At 44.1% G+C, this 21,863-nt stretch overlaps 1 protein-coding gene across 1 annotated transcript in view; it reads right to left on the reverse strand.

Annotated features, from left to right (window-relative positions):
* Window positions 1-229: 229 nt before the first annotated feature.
* Window positions 230-21,863, reverse strand: part of LOC102443466 (prolyl endopeptidase FAP) — a 61,532-nt gene continuing 39,898 nt past the window's right edge. The window contains exons 18-26 of the mRNA XM_006114846.5: window positions 20,488-20,586; window positions 19,315-19,384; window positions 17,039-17,233; window positions 16,280-16,334; window positions 9,082-9,181; window positions 4,459-4,523; window positions 3,536-3,608; window positions 3,187-3,260; window positions 230-592 (exon numbers count right to left, since the gene is read on the reverse strand). Coding sequence (XP_006114908.3) covers window positions 491-592; window positions 3,187-3,260; window positions 3,536-3,608; window positions 4,459-4,523; window positions 9,082-9,181; window positions 16,280-16,334; window positions 17,039-17,233; window positions 19,315-19,384; window positions 20,488-20,586 — 833 coding nt within the window. The 3' untranslated portion in view covers window positions 230-490. The remainder of the gene's footprint in view (window positions 593-3,186; window positions 3,261-3,535; window positions 3,609-4,458; window positions 4,524-9,081; window positions 9,182-16,279; window positions 16,335-17,038; window positions 17,234-19,314; window positions 19,385-20,487; window positions 20,587-21,863) is intronic.

A 21,863-nucleotide genomic window follows, 5' to 3' on the forward strand; every position in this document is an offset into this window, starting at 1 on the left:
TACCAATTGCAATTCCAAACCTTGTATGACTCACGTAGCACTAGGTTTTGCCCCTACTTACTGTGGTTTGGACATTAATTTGTAAATCACATTGCTCTCTCAACTGTTAATATAACTAAGCAAGCATGTTCACTTGACTTTATGTCTTCTTTCCAAATGAGAATCTATCTCTGGAAGATGAACCAAAATCCAAAACATGAGTTTTATGCAAAATGACAGTAACCATAAGTTTCATTTTAAGTTCCAGTTTTATTTTATTTTCTTTTAACAAGCAGGCGTTAAATGTGCCAAAATGTGTAGTGGTATGTTATCTGCTAATATACAGCATGAATAACAGATGTAAACTCCACATTAAAAGTATCTTAATCTTCAATTCTTAATCCACCTGCAGAACGTACTTAATCTGTGCACAGGTACAACCACATCATATCAAGGCACATCTAGCTCTCATGGATGAATAAGATGCTTCATCATGATGAGAATACCTTTGTTATTCTGACAGGAAAAAACATTGTTTGAGGAAGTGGGTCATATGGGTATAAAGATGTTTACTTGAAAGGCCAGGAATTCCATGATCCTGATCAGTGTACCACTGAAAAAGAAGAAAAAAAACCCCAAACATACTTTATTCCTCTATCCTACAGTAAGTAAACAATTAGAAGCTTAATCTTTATTACTATTACAGCCCCATAAATGGTGAAAGGTGCCTCACAAAGACAAATGGTTAGTGGCTTGTTAGCTCGCTTGTTCTTTGTGTGATAATTATTTTTATTAGTTTTCATTATATTCATATTCTTATTGAACAACATTTCTAAATAATCTGTAATTTGGGAGTCAGAATGCCTTCCTGGTGAGTTAGTTGCATCAAGCCAGACCAAAAAAACTCTAAGATGCCCTCAAGGACAAGAGTCCGTGACATGTGCTGCATGTCCTTAGCATTAGAATTATTGGCTTAGTCTACACTGCAGGATTTTTGAGCAAGAAACCTTTTGCAGAAGAGTTTTTGATCAAAAACTTCTTGCCCAAAAGCGTGTCCAGACCTCAAAGTGCATCGCAGAAGCGATGTGCTTTTCCACAAGAGAGTGTCCACACTGCGTGATGGACACTCTTGCGCAAGAAAGCTCTGATAGCCATTCACAGAGCACCTGTACTTTTTCCGATAGGGATTTCTTGCGCAAAGGCACTTCTAGAGCGTCCACAGCTGCTTTTTTGCACAAGAGCTGCAGTGGGTCATTCCTTGTGGTGAGAGGAATAACTCGACCGGCAAAAGCCCTCTGTTCTATTTTCTTGTGCAAAAACACGCTTAAGGTGTAGATGCTCTGCAAGTTTTTGCACAAAAATCTTGTCGTGTAGACATAGCCATTCCAAAGACAGACTTGGCTGGCAATATTATGTTTTCATTAAACTGCCCTCCCCTGTGGAGCTCTGTCCAAATCATTCAGCATTACATCAGTTCCTTAGGCATTAGTTCTATGGCATCAGTTCCTTAGTACATCAGTTCTATAGCATCTTGAGAACAGTAACTAGCCTGTCAACACTGGCACATTTTGTTGTCAAAAACTGCCTTTTGGTGAGAAACAGTGAGAGAGTTTACACTACAATGCAACTTTTGTCTGGAAAAACACCCAGTTTTGGTGACAAAAAACTTCTAGCCCTGCAAGAGACTTTTGACTTTTCCCCTCCCTTTATTATCGACAAAAAGTCAGTGTGGACTTTGTTGTTTGTTTTGTCGAGAGAACTGGCTTCAGCCAGTATCCCACAATGCCTGCCCTTATGGCTGCGCTCAGTGTTTTGTGATCTCTGCTGTCCTGCAGGCATATGCCCCTCCCCTTTCAAAGTTTCAGGAAGTATCTGATAGCTGAATGAGCTGCTGTGTTTGTGGAACAAAGAAAGAGCAAATCACTGGAATGCTTCTATTCTGCTTTGCTAGGAACACAGCAGCAGGCTGCTGCAGGGGAAAGGCTGGAGAGACTGCTGGGCTACTTTCACATTCCTCAGCACGGAAAGCTCACAGAACTATTCATGATATCACTTCCAGAAGTAGAGAATGCTGTGGGAGAACTCAGAGGGTTCAGTTCTGTCTTCCCACAACAATGCACTGTGGGATGCATCTTACCCACATTGCTTTACCTTATCTGTCAACAGAGTGCTAGCAATGTGGCCGTGAAATGTCGACAATGGGAGGCAGAAAAACTGGTTTGACCAGTTTTCACTTTTGGCAACTGTTGCATATCAGCAGCACTTTTGTTGCCAAACCTTCCCAGTGTGGACGTAGCCGGAGATGTATTATGTTACACCTTGGAACAGTAGCAATTATTTTAATAAGAAAATTTGCCTTAAGTTATTTACAGCCAAGTGTCATGAAGACATACTGAAATCCATTTTTTTAGGCTAGGTGCTTCTCTTCTCTGCAGATGCAGCACTGTTTTGCTTTAAATCAGTGGGAATGCAGGACATCTGGAGTCCACACTATGGTCCACACACTTATGGAGTGCCACAAACCCCTGTGCTTTGGGAATTGCATGTGCACTAATGTCTGTGACAGTTCATGGACAGAAGTAGGACAGGAACAAGACTAGTGCATCTGACATTAGCACATGTATAAGCGATAAAGAAGAACCAAAGCCTGACATGGATGCAATAGACATTTTGTCCATTTGGCCTACTTTTGCTCTTCATTCATCCCTTCCACCCTCCTGTCTGTCCCTGTTACCCTTTCTGTCCCTGACAATTTTGTCTCATCTCCCTCTGGGTCTATTTTCCAGATTCCTTCTTCCCTTCTCTGAGATCCTTCATCTTTGTCTGTGGCTGGCAGGTACCTGAAGGAAGCTCCTAATTCCTCTTCCTGTTTCATTAGGTAGCAACAGCCTCAAAAAGAGACATCTAGGCTGGCTGCTCATTCTTTTTCCACATGCCTTTTCCAGGCTTCAAAACTACTATTTACAAAGAAGAAACTGATACTCTGTTGAAGCAGCTGGAAACAAGGAGCAAAGAGCCAATTTCATTTGGTCAACCAGTTTTCTGTGGCTACCAGCAAGTCCACAGACCAATGCAAGTCCACAAGCTATTCTATGGGACTCACTGGGCTAAAATGACCTTCTTAAAAATGTCCCCAGGTGTAAGAGGAACTTGTTAATAGAATTATAAGCCCATGTTTAAAAAGACAAATAGTCCGATGTTATCTACCATTGCCTGGAAATCCACCTGTGCGTTAACAAGAGCTTTAGCGATCTGTGCTGAGTTCTGGAAATGTACATTATCTAGAAAAAGAAACAGAATAAAAAGAGGAAGAGTGGTTATTAAAATGTGGTAAATACCAGATAAAGTAAAGCTACAGTGCATTAAGTTCAGTCCATCAATTATTGAGTGCTACAGTTGACATTCCTAACAACGAGTAAGTGACACTTTATACACCTTGTGGAAATGGACTAAACATCTAAGTACTGACCCTAATCAAAGTCAAAGCAAGATGTTTAATGTTTCTCAAACAAAGAGGATGTGGTGCAGTATTTGAACTGCCTTTTGCAAACCTCACCATCTGCTGTTCCGTGGATGAGAAGATATTCTACATTTCGGAAGTTCTCTGCTCTCGCCATCACAGTTGAATTCTGTTCAGGGGGAAAATGGACACTTCAGCAGCTGCAATTTAGACCACTTAGTCACGTAGGTAAAAGGCTCTGATTGCATAGTATAAAACTAACTGAATCATCATATACACTGGCACTACAATAACAAGAGTGATTATTTATTACCCTCTGGGCTTGAAATGGAAGTTAGTATGTTTCCTAGGCTCTTCCCAGAGCCATTTGACACAAATCTCAGGCCCATGCCCCATCCCACACTCAAGCTGCAATGCCACCCATCTATGCCAAAATGCTCTGCCCGAGGAGTTTGGGATGAGGAGTTTCTGCCATTTGGGTGGGGCTGGGAAATGAACATTAAGGGCCTGATCCAAAGCCTAATGAAGCCAGTGAAATGCATTCCACTGACATTAGTGGGACTTGGACCAGGCCCTAAATCTGTTCAGAACCGGTATGTATGTTTGTGTAGGGAATCAGGGAAATAAAGGCTGGAAATTTTCAGTTAAACACTTAGGAACTAGCTGTGCCCCTATTTAGTAGCAATAATCTGATTACTTAGTGGATTAGTGTCATTTCACCACAGACCTCAGTCAGCATTAAGACGCTTTCACTCCATACCAAGTGGCCAGGAATCATCATCATTTAAACCCACCCTGGTGGGGTCCCCGCCTCCCAATGCTGAAGGTAAGCAGGTATTATCTGAACTGATCCTATATGTTCCAATGGGACAACAAAGACACTTAAACACAGAATAGTTAAGGATAGAAACTTATTTCTTTTTTCCACCACACCCTTCTTCCCTTCCCACAACACCCTTCTTCCCTTCTAACATGATTCTAAGTTTGAGGAAAACAAACACAATGAAGAGAATTCTTACTTGGTAGTGTTTGAGATTATCTGACTCAGTTGGAAGACCCATAAATCGCTCTGTGTAGATAGATGCTATCATATAAAAAAAGAGAACTGTAGACAGAATATATTCACATCTAATGGTTGTATGCTGCAGTTATATGTTTAAACGACATTAAACTTCCATTAATACACCCTAATGTACTACTTTTTTAAAACTAATTCTGTAGCTTCCTTCACTGTAGCTCCTGACTGCCTCATACAACATGACAACCTACATACAAAAACAATTTGTGAAGGTGAATTGATAAATATGCTGCCACTTTATCTGCCTCTGCAGAAATACCCGACCCAACGTGACCAAAGAAAAGGTCTGAGAAAACAGGTGAGTCATGTTCCATGATCTGAGAGCTATCAAATGTAAGCTTTGACAGTCAATCTGGAGGATCCAGTTCTATATAGACAAAGGCTGAGAGGGTATGTCTACACTACCCTCCTAGTTCGAACTAGGAGGGTAATGTAGGCATACCGCACTTGCAAATGAAGCCCGGGATTTGAATTTCCCGGGCTTCATTTGCATAAGCGGGGAGCCGCCATTTTTAAAACCCTGCTGGTTCGAACCCCGTGCAGCGCGGCTACACGGGGCTCGAACTAGGTAGTTCGGAATAGGAATCCTAGTTCGAACTACCTAGTTCGAGCCCCGTGTAGCCGCGCTGCACGGGGTTCAAACCAGCAGGGTTTTAAAAATGGCGGCTCCCCGCTTATGCAAATGAAGCCCGGGAAATTCAAATCCCGGGCTTCATTTGCAAGTGCGGTATGCCTACATTACCCCGCTAGTTCGAACTAGCGGGGTAGTGTAGACATACCCAGACTGATTTATCTAGTAGGATACATTCCAGGAACCAATCGCAAGAGTAACCTAGTATATATCAACCGCTACAAGGGGAGACACAAGAGGGATTATAAAGAACTTTACTATAGCCAAGAAATGACTATAGAGTCAGAAGCAGGGACGAGTGCCTTGGGATTCCATCCTGGTGACTCTTCCTGTTCAATGGATATGTACAGCCACTGTGGGAGGAGACTGAGGCTATAGCTTAAAACAGTGGTCCCCAACGTGGTGCCCACAGGCGTCATCCGCCTGCCAGGCCATTTCTGTGTGCCCGCTGAGTGATTGGGGCCGGCCCCGGGTGCACGGCACATGGGTGGACTCGCCCCCAGGTGCGCGGTGCATGGGCTGTGCCGGCCCCGGGCATGCAACGTTTGGGCATCCCTGCCCCTGGGCACGCAGCACAGGAGCGGCGCTGATGTCGGGCATACAGCACATGGGCTGTTCTGGCCCCAGGCACGCGGCGTATGGGCAGCCCCACCCCTGGGCATGCGGCACAGGAGCGGCGCCAGCGCTGGCCCCGGGAGTGCGGCGTATGGGTGGCCTTGCCCCCGGACCTGGGCACAGCCCCACCCCCCCAGTGTCCAGCGTGGGAGTGGCCCCGCCCCCGGACGCCCATCAGCCCCAAAAGATTGGGGACCACTGGCTTAAAACCTTATGCACAGGCTATTCAGGTCTTTGTCCATTTTTCACTGACACCAGATGCTGTGGTTTCTTTGCATTCTTCATCTTTGACTGAGGTAGGGATAGGTGAGAGCAGAGTTTTCTGCATGTGAGACTTTCATACAGGACACTTTCCTGCTTAATGGCTCACCCAGGTCACTTTAATAAGTGATCTGTGGCTGCTAGGATGGTTCTTTTGTGATGGAGTTCCCTATTGTAATGTGCACTTCACAGTTCCGGAGACTGGAGATCCGAGAGCCAGAAGAGGGTAGCACTATGGCATTAACTGATTAACTGTGAATGGCACATGAATTTGGAGAAAAGATACATTTTACTGCCTCCTTTGGCTCACTGGGGCAGGGTCCCATGTTTCCCAGTGGCAGAATCACCATTAAATAAAAGTTTCTGAAGCTCAATCCAGGTAAAAGGGAAGAGCAATTACACAATTACTATCCTTTTGGGAAGATAGAGTAGAAATTACTATGCAGCCATGCCAACTATTTCTGCAAAGGCTCACAGGATGGTCAATGAAACAAAAGACAGGATTATGCAGCACTTTAAATACAGGCAGTCCCTGGGTTACATACAAGATAGGGACTGTAGGTTTGTTCTTAAGTTGAATCTGTATGTAAGTCGGAACTGGCGTCCAGATTCAGCCGCTGCTCAAACTGACCGCCAGTTCTGACTTACATACAGATTCAATTTAAGAACCCCAAGCTTCCCCAAGTCAGCTGCTGCTGAAACTGATCAGCAGCTGATTCCAGGAAGCCTGGGGCAGAGCAACTCTGCCTCGGGCTTCCTGTAGTCAGCGCTGGTCAGTTTCAGCAGCGGCTGACTTGGGGACACCTGGGGCAGAGCAGCTGGGGTGCTGCTGGGTTGCTCCAGTAGCACCGCTCCTCGGCGCTACTGGAGCACCCCAGCAGCACCCCAGCTGCTCTGCCCCAGGCGTCCTGATTCAGCCACTGCTGAAACTGACCAGCAGCGGCTGAATCAGGACCTGGGGCAGAGCAGCTGGGGTGCTGCCGGGTGGGTCCAGTAGTGCCCAGAAGGCGCTGCAGGACCAATTGGCAGCCCCAGCTGCTCTGCTCCAGGGTCCAAAACAAAAGCCTGGTCTTCTGGGGGGGGGGGGGGAACACTAGCCGCCCTCCCCCCCCCCAGCAGACCAGGGATACGGGAGCAGAGCCGCAGCGGCAGCGGGGTGCCGCGCCTCTGAGGCTTTGCCCTGGCAAAGCCTCAGAGGCGCGGGACCCCCCCGTGGCTGCGGCTTCTGTCCCGGTGCCTGTGGTCTGCTGGGGACGGTCCCCAGCAGACCACAGGCAGGGGACTGAAGCGGCAGCAGCGGCGGTTCCCCGCGCTTCTGAGACTTTGCTTTGGCAAAGCCTCAGAAGCGGGGGAACCCGCCCGCTGCTGCCGCTTCAGTTGCGGTGCCTGTGGTGTGCTGGGGACCTCCGCAGGCACCGCAACTGAAGCGGCAGCAGCAGGCGTGTTCCCCCGCTTCTGAGGCTTTGCCAAAGCAAAGTCTCAGAAGCACGGGGAACCGCAGCTGCTGCCGCTTCAGTCCCCTGCCTGTGGTCTGCTGGGGACCGTCCCCAGCAGACCACAGGCACCGCGACTGAAGCGGCAGCAGCGGCGGGTTCCCACGCTTCTGAGGCTTTGCTCTGGCAAAGCCTCAGAAGCGTGGGAACCCGCCCGGTGCCCCTGGTCTGCTGGAGACGGTCTCCAGCAGACCAGGGGCACCGGAGCAGCTTACGAACGGGGCTTTCTCGCCCCGGAGCTCGCAGGTAGCAATCCGCTACCTCGACCTCCGGGGCGAGAAAGCCCCGTTCGTAAGTGCGGATCCGACATAAGTCGGATCCGTGTAAGTCGGGGACTGCCTGTACTAACAAGATGGTTTATTAGGTGATGAGCTTTCGTGGGCCAGACCCACTTCCTCAGATCAAATTGTGGAAGAAAATTGGCATGACCATATATACCAAAGGGATACAATCAAAAAAAGTGAACACATATAAAAAGGACAAATCAAACTTTAGAGGGAGGATGGGGGGGAGGTTAATGTCTGTGAGCTAATGATATTAAAGGTGATAATTGGGGAAGCTATCTTTGTAATGGGTAAGATAATTAGTATCTTTGTTGAGGCCCAGTCGTAAAGTATCAAATTTAAGCATGAATGATGGTTAGTTACTGCTTATGGTCAGTGTTATCAGAGACTGCTGACAGAGCTAACACAATCAGTACACACATCTAACTGAGTCCAGGCAGAAATAAACTGTCAATATCCCGTGGAAGTGCCATCTGTGTGCCACATACACATTTGTAGTTCATCTTGGGGACAGAGGTCATGGAAATCTGTGGAGTTACAATACAATTGCAGTTGCTGCCACACCACATTTTTAATAATTACCCAGAGAGGGAAGGTGGAGCCTACGGGGCAATACTGGCTCAAGCTGAGATGTCCCAACACGAGGCATTACGCTCAGTATGAGTCCAGTTAAATGTAATTTACACCATTACACTGTCAGCATGGTGTGAAGGATGCTTCTTGGAGTAAATGAGAACCCAACTTGAATAACTAATGCGTTAAAGGGGTCAACTTGTGTGGCAGGAAACAGGAGGAGTGGGTGAAAATCTTCAAGGGAGGTTCTGCTAGGAAAAGTGTTTAAAAATGCCAGAGATTTGATACAAACAATTCCATCTCCAAGGCGAAAAAAATGTCCTTCAGAAATATTGTTATGAACTACAAGGATAAGTGATTTCTGAAGGGGTTAATGTAATCAGAGAGGGGTGAGTCTATCAAAGGTAAGGAAATCACCTCGAAGTTGTTCCCTCAGTTTCGTGGCAGACTTAACAAGAAGCCCCATCTCGCACATCATTGAAGGCACATGGTTTGCTAAGGGGGCTTTAGAGATGCACAATTAAGATTAGCAAACCTTCTGCCAGATCACTGTATTTGTTCCAAAAGGCTTGGTGCAGAGAAAGGGTTAAATATAAGCTTTGAAGAATGTTATTTTGGTAATGACCATTTTTATAAGGTTTCAGATTGTCAAGCTTTTGCAATAACGTCATGCTTTCTGAGTCAGTGTTTATTAAATGTTTCTATACCGTAATATTCCCAGCTGGAGACAGGAGCCACTGCCATGCCACATTTAAATACTCCACTGCCAGATCCAAGTGCCAGAGAAGTTACATATCCACCATAAGACTAGAGAGAAATTACAGGCAAGTTAATACTGTGCAGTTAACTATCACTTTGTTCTCTGAGAATTCAAGTCACAAAACATTACAATCAAAGGAAACATTTGCTTTAATAACATTGGGGCAAAGCAGCTAGAGACTTTACCTTCACCAGCATGAACTGAGTCTGGCTGACTCTTTGTGAGGAACAAAAGGAAAGACAATTCTATCTAATCACTTCACCTCTTCTCTCCTGTCTGTGTTACTGCTTCATCTGGGACTGTGCCTTTGGACAAATCCCAATATTCCTCACTTACTGAATTACCTAGCCAAAAATGAAATTTTTCAGCCAAAAATTACTATAATGAATCAGCCTAATATGTGAGCTCATGGACAGCAAGCTATGGAAGGCTATGGGTGTTGGCTTTAAAGCAGACCACAGTACTCCAGGGAAAGGTCAGGCTTTAGTTAAATGCCTTAACAATATCCATGTGCTGCATGATTGCTTGGTAGAGCTGGTTGGAACAATTCTTTCCTAGCAGAAAATGTTGATAGAAATAGAAAAAAAATACTGTAGTCAAAATTTTCCATGGGAAAGTTAGACTTCTCAGCAAAAAAAATCCCAATCCAAACATTTCCATCAGAAAAGCAAAAAAATTCAGCTGCAAACCAAACATTTTGATTTGGAAATGCTGCTGCAGTACCTCATAGGAACCACATGCTCATGGCCATATGATCCTATCCGGCCAGACTACATCTCCCATAATGTACCAGTGCCTCTCTTCTTGCTGAGTCTCTATTGTGCATTCTGATGGTAGGGCATCAAAGCAGATATAGTCTAACTAAGGAAGCCAACCCACAGAATATTACCTCAAAATATTTTCAACATTTTTAAAAATAGATTTTTTTTTCTGGTTGTGTTTGTTTTTCCAAGAAAAAGTGGAAATTTTTCATGGAAGAACATATTTTCACCAAAATGTCAGTCAAAACCCTATTTCCCTTAAAAAACAATTTAGACTGAAAAATTTAAATAAGTTGTACTAACTAGAAAACCTGACTTACTTGAAATATATGGTTTTTTGGCCGTAAAGAGAAAACACTACCTTTGGCTATCCCTATATATAATTCTGATACGATTTCTTCAATATTTTTGGATTCTTTCTGCAAGGGTGAGGAAAATATTTTTGCAACTCATTAAAAAAAACTAACAATCAGAGGAAGAAAATAGAACGCTTTTAATTTATCAGGATGTTACTATGTGATTTGTTTTGCATTGTTTCTACCACATTAAGTGTTTAATCATGAGGTATTTAGCACCTTTCAGATCCAGGTGCTCTTATGGGAATTTTGAGGATGGGAAGGTAAATAATCATTGAGTATTATTTTTACTTCACTCAAGATTGGAAAAACGAGACCTTAATTTGGGCCAGGATCTGACCCCATATCATTCATATTCCATTTCATTCAGCCTCAAGTTTCATTCAGCCTCAAGGCTTCTAAAAACAGAATGATTCCAATCTCTGGATGTTAAAGACTAGAAAAGTCAGAAAGCTGAGTTATGCTTGGCATCCTATCATAGGGACATAGGAATGGCCATACTGGGTCAGACCAAAAGTCCATCTAGCTCAGTATCCTGTCTGCCGACATTGGCCAATATCAGATGCCCCAGAGGGAGGGATCACAATAGGTAATCCTCACATGATCCCTCCCCTGTCATCCACCTCCAGAGAAACAGAGGCTAGGGACACCATTCCTACCCATTCTGGATAATAGCCATATAAAACAGCTTGGAGTCTGATGCCTTAGTACTGACTACCTTTACTCATTGAACTGCAACACATAATTGAACACATGATGGTCAGTCCACATGATTTCATAGCTTTCTGTTCCAGAAACCCACCCGTGCTTCAGGATCAGCTGCCAAAATTGTTGGATGGAGTAAGGAATTCCTCAGCCTCCCTCCTGGGGATGATTCCTGGCCTGACTCTCAGTTCATATTTTGAGAGGAGGCAAGGGGAAGAATTAGCCTCGACTTCAGAAAGGTTCTATGCAAAGAGGTGGGGCTGGCATCTGAGAGCAATTGATTCTAAGTGTGCCACATTTGGTCTGCTTGGTAAGGAAGTGTGTGACTGAGGGTACCTCTAGATGGTGGGTGGGGGGTTGGGGATACTGGAGGTATCCTGGAAAAACTACGTTGTATCCAGGGAACACGTTTGCTCTTCCACTTTATTTTGCGGAAGAGTAGACGTGCTCTTTCGGAAGCCCTGTCTTCCTTGTTCCACAAGGAAGAAGGGATCTTCCAAAAGAGGAGGTTTTTCCAAATTTCAGAAAACCCTCTTCCGACAAAAGTGTCAGAAAAAGGTACGCAAACTGCGTACCTTTTTCCAAAAAAACATTGTAGTGTAGACATTGCCTGAGAGCATGAGTGCTTGCATGAATGACTTGTGAAGATAAAAGAGGATTTTCATTCTTTTTGGAGGAGGAGGTGGAGGAGGAGTGACAAAAGCCAGGAAAGGGGAGAAGGGGCTAACGAGGCTTGTTGAGAATCTGGCAAATGAGCATTCTCATCCTCTTTGTTCAAAATATAAAGGGAAGCTTAGAGATGAATGGGTTTAATCATATTGTGTGCCAAAATAAAGCAACTCTCCATACCCTTTTAAGTAGTATCCAATTTTAAATGACAGTGAGGGATAACTAGAAGCAACAAATAAAGCAATAGCAAAGAACTTTTGCAATCATTTTCCAGCTAACTTGAGGAGAATTTATCCATATCAGAAATCAGCATAGCAGGGTCATAAAATAAGGAACCAGATATAGAAAGATTATTGGGCTACTGTGAGCCTGAAAAAGTGAACAGCTTACAGCATAACTGCCAACACAAACAGACTATGAATAGGACTATTAGGCACAAAAGAGGATTGCATTTTCAACTCTACTGAAATATATTGGACCACTAGCACCTTTTGGATGTCCTGAGTGGGAAAATGACAGATTCCTGCCTAAAATATAAAGACTGACAGCTTATGCAATGGTTCCATTACCTGAAGAATACATCTAATGATGGATGATGACATATTAGACCAGTCAAATATAATCATTTTTATGGCTGCAGTGTTGTAGCTTTGTTGGTCCAAGAATACAGTATTAGAGAAATAAGGTAGAAGAGCTAATATCTTAGGGTATGTCTACACTACCTCGCTAGTTCGAACTAGCGGGGTAATGTAGGCATACCGCAATTGCAAATGAAGCCCAGGATTTGAATTTCCCTGGCTTCATTTGCATAAGCCGAGCACTGCCATTTTTAAATCCCGGCTGGTTTGAACCCCGTGCCGCGCGGCTACACGCGGCACAAACTAGGTAGTTCGAACTAGGAAGCCTAGTTCGAACTACCTAGTTCGTGCCGCGTGTAGCCGCGCGGCACGGGGTTCGAACCAGCCGGGATTTAAAAATGGCGGCGCCCGGCTTATGCAAATGAAGCCCGGGAAATTCAAATCCCGGGCTTCATTTGTAATTGCGGTATGCCTACATTACCCTCCTATTTCGAAATAGGAGGGTAGTGTAGACATACCCTTATTGGGCTAACTTTTGTTGATGAAAGAAATAACTTTTGAGCTTACAGAAGAGCTCTCTGAAAATGTGAACGCTCGTCTCATTTCACCAACAGAAAGTGATCCAATAAAAGGTATGACTTCCTGCATTTTGTCTCCATCAGTATATGAGAAATTTGTCATTTTATTTCTTTAAATAAAATGCATCTTGATTAAAAAATCAAATGTTTTCAGTTCAGGAACTTAAGGATTTGTCCCTTCCCCAAAATTCAGTATATATCAGAATTACCTATCATAAAAAGAGGTATAATTTACTCACTTTGGGTATGTCTACACTACAAAGTTAGTTCGAACTAACGGACGTTAGTTCGAACTAACTTTCCTATGCGCTACACTAGCGCTCCGCTAGTTCGAATTTGAATCGAACTAGCGGAGCGCTTAGTTCGAACTAGGTAAACCTCATTTTACGAGGACTAACGCCTAGTTTGAACTAGCTAGTTCGAACTAAGGGCTGTGTAGCCCTTTAGTTCGAACTAGTGGGAGGCTAGCCCTCCCCAGGTTTCCCTGGTGGCCACTCTGGCCAACACCAGGGAAACTCTATGCCCCCCTCCCGGCCCCGGACCCCTTAAAGGGGCACGGGCTGGCTACGGTGCCCGTGCCAGGTGCAAGCCTGCCAGCACCCAGCTAGCAGACCCTGCACCTGGCACGGCATAGAGCCACCCACCCGATGCCCCCCAGCCCACCCCCTCTTGCCGGGACCAGGCTGGCGGCTCCCGGGAGCTTGCCCTGGACCGCAAGAGGCGGGCACCTTCCTGGGCTAGTGCGGACATCGTGGACCTCGTCCACGATCTCCGCACTAGGCACAGGAAAGTGGCCGTCTAGGGCAGGAGAGCTGCCAGCCTGGCCACCCAGGACCAGGTGTGCATGAAAATCAAGGGGGTCCACTGAGACCCCCGACACTGAGCCCTCAGCTTACAATGGCCGTCCTGGGTCAGACCAAAGGTCCATCTAGCCCAGTAGCCTGTCTGCCCACAGCGGCCAACCCTAGGGACCCTGGAGGGGATGGACCGAAGACAATGACCAAGCCATTTGTCTCGTGCCATCCCTCTCCAGCCTTCCACAAACCTTGGGCAGGGACACCACTCCTACCCTCTGGCTAATAGGACTCCATGGACCCAACCTCCATGACTTGATCTCACTTCCCTTTCAACTCTGTTCTAGTTGTAGCCTTCACAGCCTCCTGCAGCAAGGAGTTCCACAGGTTAACTATTTGCTTTGTCAAGAACAACAACTTTCTCTTACTAGTTTCAAGCCTGCTACCCATTCCTTTCCTTTGGTGTCCTCTAGTCCTTCTTTATGGGAACTCAGGAAGAACTTTTCTGAATGCACCCTCTCCACCCAACCCCTGCTTTTAGAGACCTCTATCCTGTCCCCCCTCCGTCTCCTCTTTTCTAAGCTGAACAGTCCCAGTCTCTGTAGCCTCTCTTCATCTGGGACCTGTTCCCAACCCCTGATCATGTTAGTTGCCCTCCCCTCTCCCAGCCTTTCTCTTCCCCTCTCCCACCTCCTTTTCCCAGTCTCCCCCAGTTTTTTTCAATAAAGACAGAGTCAATGTTGGAAGAAACGTTATCTTTATTTTGTACATCAATAAGAAGGGGGGCTAGGGAAGGGCAAGTGGAAGGAGGTGAGGGAGGAATGGGGTACGAGCCCCGATGGGGAGGACTGGGCTGGCTCTGCGGGCTTCTGGGGGTGGAAGCTCTCCTGCAGCCCCCCAATTACTCCCTCTCCCCAGATGGCAGCCTGCGGCAAGTGCAGCCGGGCTGATGGCCGAGTGGTGTGATGTGCCCAGTGTGGGCACTCAGGGCACTCCAAGCCAGAACTTCTTTGCAAGCGGGGCACCCCTTAGAACTGTGTGTCCGGGGTGGGGGTCGGGACCCTTTAAGCGCAGCCCTCGGCTAGCCTGAGACAGTATCTCCATGCTCTAAGTCCTCCTTTTATGCCCTGCCGGCACTGCTTCCGGCCATCATTAAGCCCTGTTCAGAGTCCACTCAATGTGGACTTACTAGTTCGAACTAGCAAAACGCTAGTTCGAACTAGTTTTTAGTTCTAGATGCGTTAGTTCGAACTAGCTTAGTTCGAATTAACTAATTCGAACTAAGTTAGTTCGAACTAGCGCTGTAGTGTAGACGTACCCTTTTACTGTGCTGAATTGTATCTAGGTATTTTATATTGGTGCTTGAACACAGTAGCTAAAATATTAGATAATATAAACTTCATACAAAGCTGTTAGCAACTTCGTTCACATTTCATCTAATATCAGCCATTTTCATTTGCTACTGTTCAACTCAATCTGCACGTTATCTCCAGTAAGTAACATGGTTCTGGGTAAGCTTCTGATGAGACGGCAGGGCCAAGAGGGGGAAATTAAATAATGACGGACTGGAAGAATTCTGGCAGAAAGACAATCTGTTTAAAGAGCATGAAATTGTAGCCCTTTTTGAAAGATAAGAGAACAATGGGCATCTATAAACAGCAAAACATTGGAAAGAATCAATTAATTGGTAGCTAACATCCCAGTTTAGTCTGTTCTAGTTTACTGCAATCTCTTTAGTGTTGGGCCACTGCTTATTCTTTACTCTTAAGCACTACTTTCAATACCAGGCTCTTATCTTGAAGATTGAATGGTAAGCAGAGGAAAGATAATAATTATAACTGTTTCCTTCTCTTCTGTTAAAGCAAGATTCTGCTCCAGAAGTCTGATTCTCACCTAAGACACTACTCAATGTAAGTAAGGATGACCAATAGGAGATTGGTTTAAAGGGAGGTCTGAACCTTTAATGTTGAAGCATAATATAACAAGCAGCTATGTAAAACCCCCAGTGAGTCCCGGTTTCAACAGCCATAGAAATACAGTGAGAATAACTTTCCATGTGTATTTCACTGGTCCCAAGCCCAATCAGGAAAAGCAAAGAACAAAGGAGAAGTCAAATGAATCTAAAGAACCTTTTCCAAACCTCAAAAGGCTTGGGTTTGATTCAAGTTCAGGCTGATGGTCTGGCCTGATTCTTATCTCCTCCAAAGCAGTTTGCTCATCTCTGCTTGGAACCCCCTGGGCCTCAGAATGTGCAGTTCGGTAAAAGAACACATTGTAGTTTGGGAAAGAGGTTTGGATCACTTTATTTTCTCTGAAGTACAACTCCATGAACAATTGCAAGGCCAGAGAAAAATCAGGAAGTACAGGAATTCAGGATGATGCCAAAGTCAATGGTTCACACTTGTTGAATTTTGATGTGAGTAACATATTCAAACAAACCCCATTATTAACAGTGAATCCAACAGAATCTTCTGAATTTTGCCTGGTTTCAATCTAAAACCATATGTACATCTGAAAGCTACCCAAAATTCAGCTCATGCCTTCCTGAAAATCAGCATAGGCATCTCAAAGGATTTTAATTTTTACTATGAAAAAAGTTTAGAGAAGTATCTTTAGAGCAAACAAGGAAGAAGTTTAGAAAACACTGACTGCAGTAAGATTAAGAAAGATAAATATAGAAATACTCAAAACAGGAAGTACTTACCCAGCCCCAAATTGCTATTCTTTTTTCATCAACAAAACCCATGTCTATAAATTTTCTGTTTAAATGAAAAATCACAATTATGCAGCTGTTCTTATCATCCGATAGGATTATTTACATTACATTCAGTTAATAAAAGAGAGTTTAAGCTTCCTTCACTCTTTCCAGACAGACTAGGGTACCATCAGCACAGAAAGCATATCAGATTTCTACGAAGGACCAAGTAACAGCTTCATGGATTATAAGATCCAATGGGACCATTATGGTCCTCTGTCTGACCAACTGAAACAATGAAACACCTTTTCATTTACTTTTTACTCCTAACATTTAAACACAAATTTATTTTCATCTATATAGAGAGACCGTGGCAGAATTGAAAGCAATTCATAGGCGCCCAGTGGGAGTACTGATCACAGTGTGGAAGAGCATCTAAAGAAGATAGTCTCAGAAATCATGGATACAAACTTTGGCCTTCATTCCTGTGTCCTCAGTTTACATCTATATTTAAAAGGAACTAATAAATTGCATGCCAGTAAATATATCTTCAGACCTTCCATTTACTCCCCTTCTCCCATTGTTCCATTCACTCTTTTCTTAATGCCTCTACTGAAGGAAATGAAGAGTCCCCAATATGGATTTTCATTTTTAGCAGTTATCAGCCAAGTAGTGCTCCGAACACCTTGAACTGCATCTACTAATCTGTCTCCTAGACCACTGCTTCAATATTGCTTAACATGTGGCAGGGATTCTATTGGTACTCACTTTGCTGCAGAGATTTGGTCCTCAACTTCATAGACTCCGAGTTTTCGATATACTGCATGCAGCATCTTGTCACCTTGAAAAGCTGTTCCTCTGCCATCCACAAGAGCAACAATAATTTCCTCTCTGCTTGCAAGATAGGTTATCCAGCTAATCCCAAACGTGTGCTTTACATTCTGACTGCAAGGTCCTCCATACCTGAAAGAAATATTCGCAGAATCTATGGCTGTGTCTAGACTGCATCCCTTTTCCGTAAAAGGGATGCAAATTAGACACATCGCAATTGCAAATGAAGTGGGGATTTAAATATCCCCCGCTTCATTTGCATAAAAATGGCTGCTGCTTTTTTCCGGCTAGGAGCTTTGCCGGAAAAAAGCGCCAGTCTAGATGCGGATTCTTCGGAAAATAAAGCCTTTTCCGAAAAATCCCTTATTCCTTATTTTATTCCTCTTAAAGGCTTTATTTTCTGAAAATTCCGTGTCTAGATTGGCGCTTTTTTCCGGCAAAGCTCCGAGCCAGAAAAAAGCGGCAGTCATTTTTATGCAAATGAAGCAGGGGGGATTTAAATTCCCACTTCATTTGCAATTGTGATGTGTCTAATTTGCATCCCTTTTATGGAAAAGGGATGCAGTCTAGACACAGCCTCAGAGTTAGATTTGGATGATCTTAAACAAAACATATACTGAAGACAGGACATGAATAATGGAATAACTAAGGCTCAGACTTCAGGTCTTATTTAATACTAGCCAATTAACCCATCATAAGACGGGATTTTCAGGTTTCTCCTCCACGTCAGTCTTCTCTCCTGAGCCTCCGGTCTCTCGCTCCGTCTCTCTCTCTCCCTCTCTCTCTCTCTCTCCCCTCCTCCTCCTCCTGCCTCCCTCCCTCTCTCTCTCTCAGCTCTCCTCCGCCTCCTGCCTCTGTCTGTCTCTCTCTTTCTCTTCTCCTCCCCCTCCTGCCTCTCACTTGGGGGACCATGGAGCCCAAACGGCCCGTGCTGCATGAGGAGCGTGAAGCCCAAACAGTCACTTGCACCGCATGCTCCCACGTGGTGGCCTGGCTGAGTGGCGCAGAAGTCAGCTGAGCTCCATGGCGGGAGGTGAAGGGGGGCAGGGTGGTGATGTTCACAGCTAGGGGGCGGGGCCTAGAGCCGCTGTCACGCTGCACGTCACCACCCCGCCCACTTTCACCGCCCACCGTACCACTCGGCTGACTTCTGCGCCACTCAGCCGGGCCACTGTGGGGGAGCAAGTGGCGGAAGCGGCTGTTTGGGCCCCACACTCCCCATGCAGCACAGGCTGCCCAGAGGGAACAGCCAGCATTTCAGCAACAGCGCCGCCCAGAGGGAACAGCCAGCATTTCAGCAACAGCACCCCCCAGAGGAAACAGCCAGCATTTCAGCAACAGCGCCCCTCAGAGGGAACAGCCAGCATTTCGGCGTTACAGACTCTCAGACACTGGGCTACTATATATATGATAAAAGAAACTTCTTGAGTGCATTCTGTTGGGTAGCCTATCAGAACCTTAGTTCTGGAAAGGGGACATTTCTGGAGGTGACTTTAGTGATACAGCCGTCCAGTGCTTTTTTTTGTTTAAAAACAAAAAAAAAGGTACTGGTACTCCAGGGGAAAAGTTGTTGAGCTCTGACTGGAGGTGCTGGTACTGCGTACCGGGCAGTACCATCAAAAAGAAAGCACTGCAGCCGTCTCATATTTTCCTCTCAAATATTCTCATATAAGGCAAAACAGGCTCATGATATTCAGTAGGCAGCCCACAACTGTGCCCTCCCTTCTTCCCAGACCCCCCACCTTCAGCCCCGCTTCTGCACCCTATCTCCCTCCCTCAGCAATAGGAAGGGCTTAACTTCTTATACACTTAATTGAAAACTGGGGATAATCTAGTCCACAATGTTAACATTTTTTTCTTAGCCACTTCCAATAGACTCATGTCATACTTTCCAAAGTTAACCACAGTGAAACCCATAATGTGCTGTCTCAGGCAGTCTCATGGTATAAGGAAGTAGTAATGGAACTAATTATTCCAAGTGATATTCTACAAATTCCTACTCTCCTTATGAAGGACTAATCTTAGTCTCATTGAAATCAACAATAAAGCTTTCAGGATTTTATATAAAAAATATAGCCTAAAACCAAAGAACTGGTATCTTTGCATTTTATATATACCTATGCACTTATCCTGCACTACATGTGACATATCAGAACTAATTCCCTTTCTGATAAAGCAGACTCTGTAAAAAAATTAAAGAAAATCTTACATACACTTGAATAAGCAGAGGATACTTCTTGGATCTATCAAACTGTGGAGGTAGAAGCATCTTGTACCACAAGGCTAAAAAAAGATATATTACAAAATTACAATGTTTAAGATTATTCTTCTATGTATGAGCCATTATTTGTTGGAATAGCATAGGAAAATGAATAAGCGATGAAACACTGGATTCATGAATTGTGACTCATGATTTGATTTAAGTCTTGAAATTTCTTATTTGACTGTTTTAAAACAACTTTGAAGAAATAAAGTGTTGGAGTGTTTGGGGTTTTGTTTTTAATTAAGCTGCATAAAATAATATTATGATTTAATTTCTGCAGGCATTTAGAAAAAATGAAATTGGAATGACAAATACTATCTCGGGGCATGTCTACACAGCAGGGCTAAAGCCGAAATAGCCGAAATAAGCTATGCAACTTCAGCTAGATCAATAGCGTAGCTTAAGTCGAAATAGCTTAATTTGGCTTTTGGCACTGTCTACACAGCAGGAATTCCTAGGAAGAGCACTCTTCCTTCCCTTACTCCTCGTAAAATGAGGGTTACAGGAGTCGGAGTAAGAAGTTTCCAGCTCGACATTATTGAGACATTATGTTGAAATAACTGCTTGTAGTGTAGACGCGGACTGTGTTATTTCAGAATAACATTAGTTATTCCAAAATAATGCTGCTGTACCCTCAGTGGTGAGCTATATGAGTACAGGATACATTCTATACATCAATTCATTACTATATTATAAAACTATGTTGTAAAATCACTAATGATAATACCTTCAAATTTCAGACTATGCCCTCAAGTCATTATAATGCATGCATACCAGTTTATATATTACCTTTTTCTGACTGCCACAATGATTTTTATATTTCTCCCTCTTGTGAGAGAAAAATTAATTAATTTACAAATATTAATGAATGAAGTCTCTTAATAGTCACCTCTGTGTGGTACGGATCTACTGTATCTGTTTCACCGATGGGCAAACTGAGCCATAGCAACATTGAGATGGTCAAAGTTAAATATAGAATCCATGGCAAAACCAGAAACAAAATCCTCAAAGTGTCACTCAAAATTCCTTTTTAGAAAAACTGCTGGAGCATGCTGCCTATGATAGAATAAGTGTAAAACTGATAGAAGAATAAATAGAGTAATAGAAGTTGTATAAGTCTTACTAATTCCATTCACTGCAAGTTTCTTAATTTCCATTTTAGGCATTTTGATGTTTTTCAACGCAGATTCTAATTCCCAGTTGTCTTCCAGGACTTTAATCTCTAGGTAAAAGAAATTTCCACATTAACAATCAATTTGTTTTTCAACTCATCTCAGTTAATTGAGACTCCTTTGTTTTATTTATGGCTAGAATGGAATAGAATGTTTACAAAACAATAAGGAGGCCAGCGCTGTAAACTTAATTTGGTTTTAATTATTCAACTAACAAAATTAATGGCCCATCTATTCCCCAGATCCCCTGAACTGAACATTCTGCAACTCTAGTTCAGGTTAAATTTCTGTCAATCTGGATGGAAGTTTTGTTTAAGGATCTCAAGGTTTGGATGGAAGTTGGAGATGCCATTCTAGTGGGGAAAGCTTGAATGGCCAGGCTTCTAGCAGGTGTTATGATGGGAAGAAGGGAGAGAAAACACCCTTCGGTCAGAATGCAGGGCTGCAGAACAGAATCCTGACAGCTGCCATGGAAGTCTTTGGCCTACCATAATGGCTGCAGTCCATCTGTGCCATTTGTGCAGTTTGGTATGGTCACCGTATATTTTGACACCTTCTAAGCCAAGCTAGCATGGAGGGCCCCAATCCCTTTAGAGAGGGAGTTGCAACCCCTCCTTTGGGTGCTCTGCAGCATACCCTTACATGGTGCTTTTCTCACTCAGGCACTGGAAAAGCTAGAACATGGTGCTATCTGCATTTCATGTGGAAGATAGAGAGCTAGGGTGGGTGGTTATCTGCAAAATTTAATATAGACAGTAATTGACAAGTTCCTCTATGCTGACTCATAATACTTTGAGCACTGTCTGGACACTGTGTTTCAAGGTAACTCACAGGTCTGCTCTCATTAAAGGAGCAGTTTGTTGCCAAAAAATGAATGGTCATCTTACTGGTTTTTACTAGCAACAAGGAGAAAAGGTCAGTTGAATATGGTGGTCCTACCTTCCCACAGTGATTTCCTAACTGCTGGTGTCAGGAGTGGTCTTAGTTCTGTCTGCAATCCAGTAAACAACCTCCAGTCCCTAGTATCTAAATACCCCAGCCTGTATCGGAGTGGATTTATTTCTGAAGTAGGCAAGGAGCCACCAGCAGCATGAGTGAAGGTAGTCTGCATTGATAAATAGGATTAGAATCTGGACCAGTTCTACCTGTTGTGACTTTGCAGACTCCATAGTAGAGCAGGAAAGAATTCATCTTTCCTTATGGCAGGACACCGGAATACAAGAAACCCTTATCCTCTGAACTAAACTATCAAATTGGTCTCCCTTTTTTCCATTGCTATTTTAATATTGATTACTCTGCCTTTGACTATCTTCCAATTCTTTTTGTG

Source organism: Pelodiscus sinensis, chromosome 7 (assembly GCF_052426305.1).
Source record: "Pelodiscus sinensis isolate ZL-2025 chromosome 7, ASM5242630v1, whole genome shotgun sequence".
NCBI lineage: Eukaryota > Metazoa > Chordata > Testudines > Trionychidae > Pelodiscus > Pelodiscus sinensis.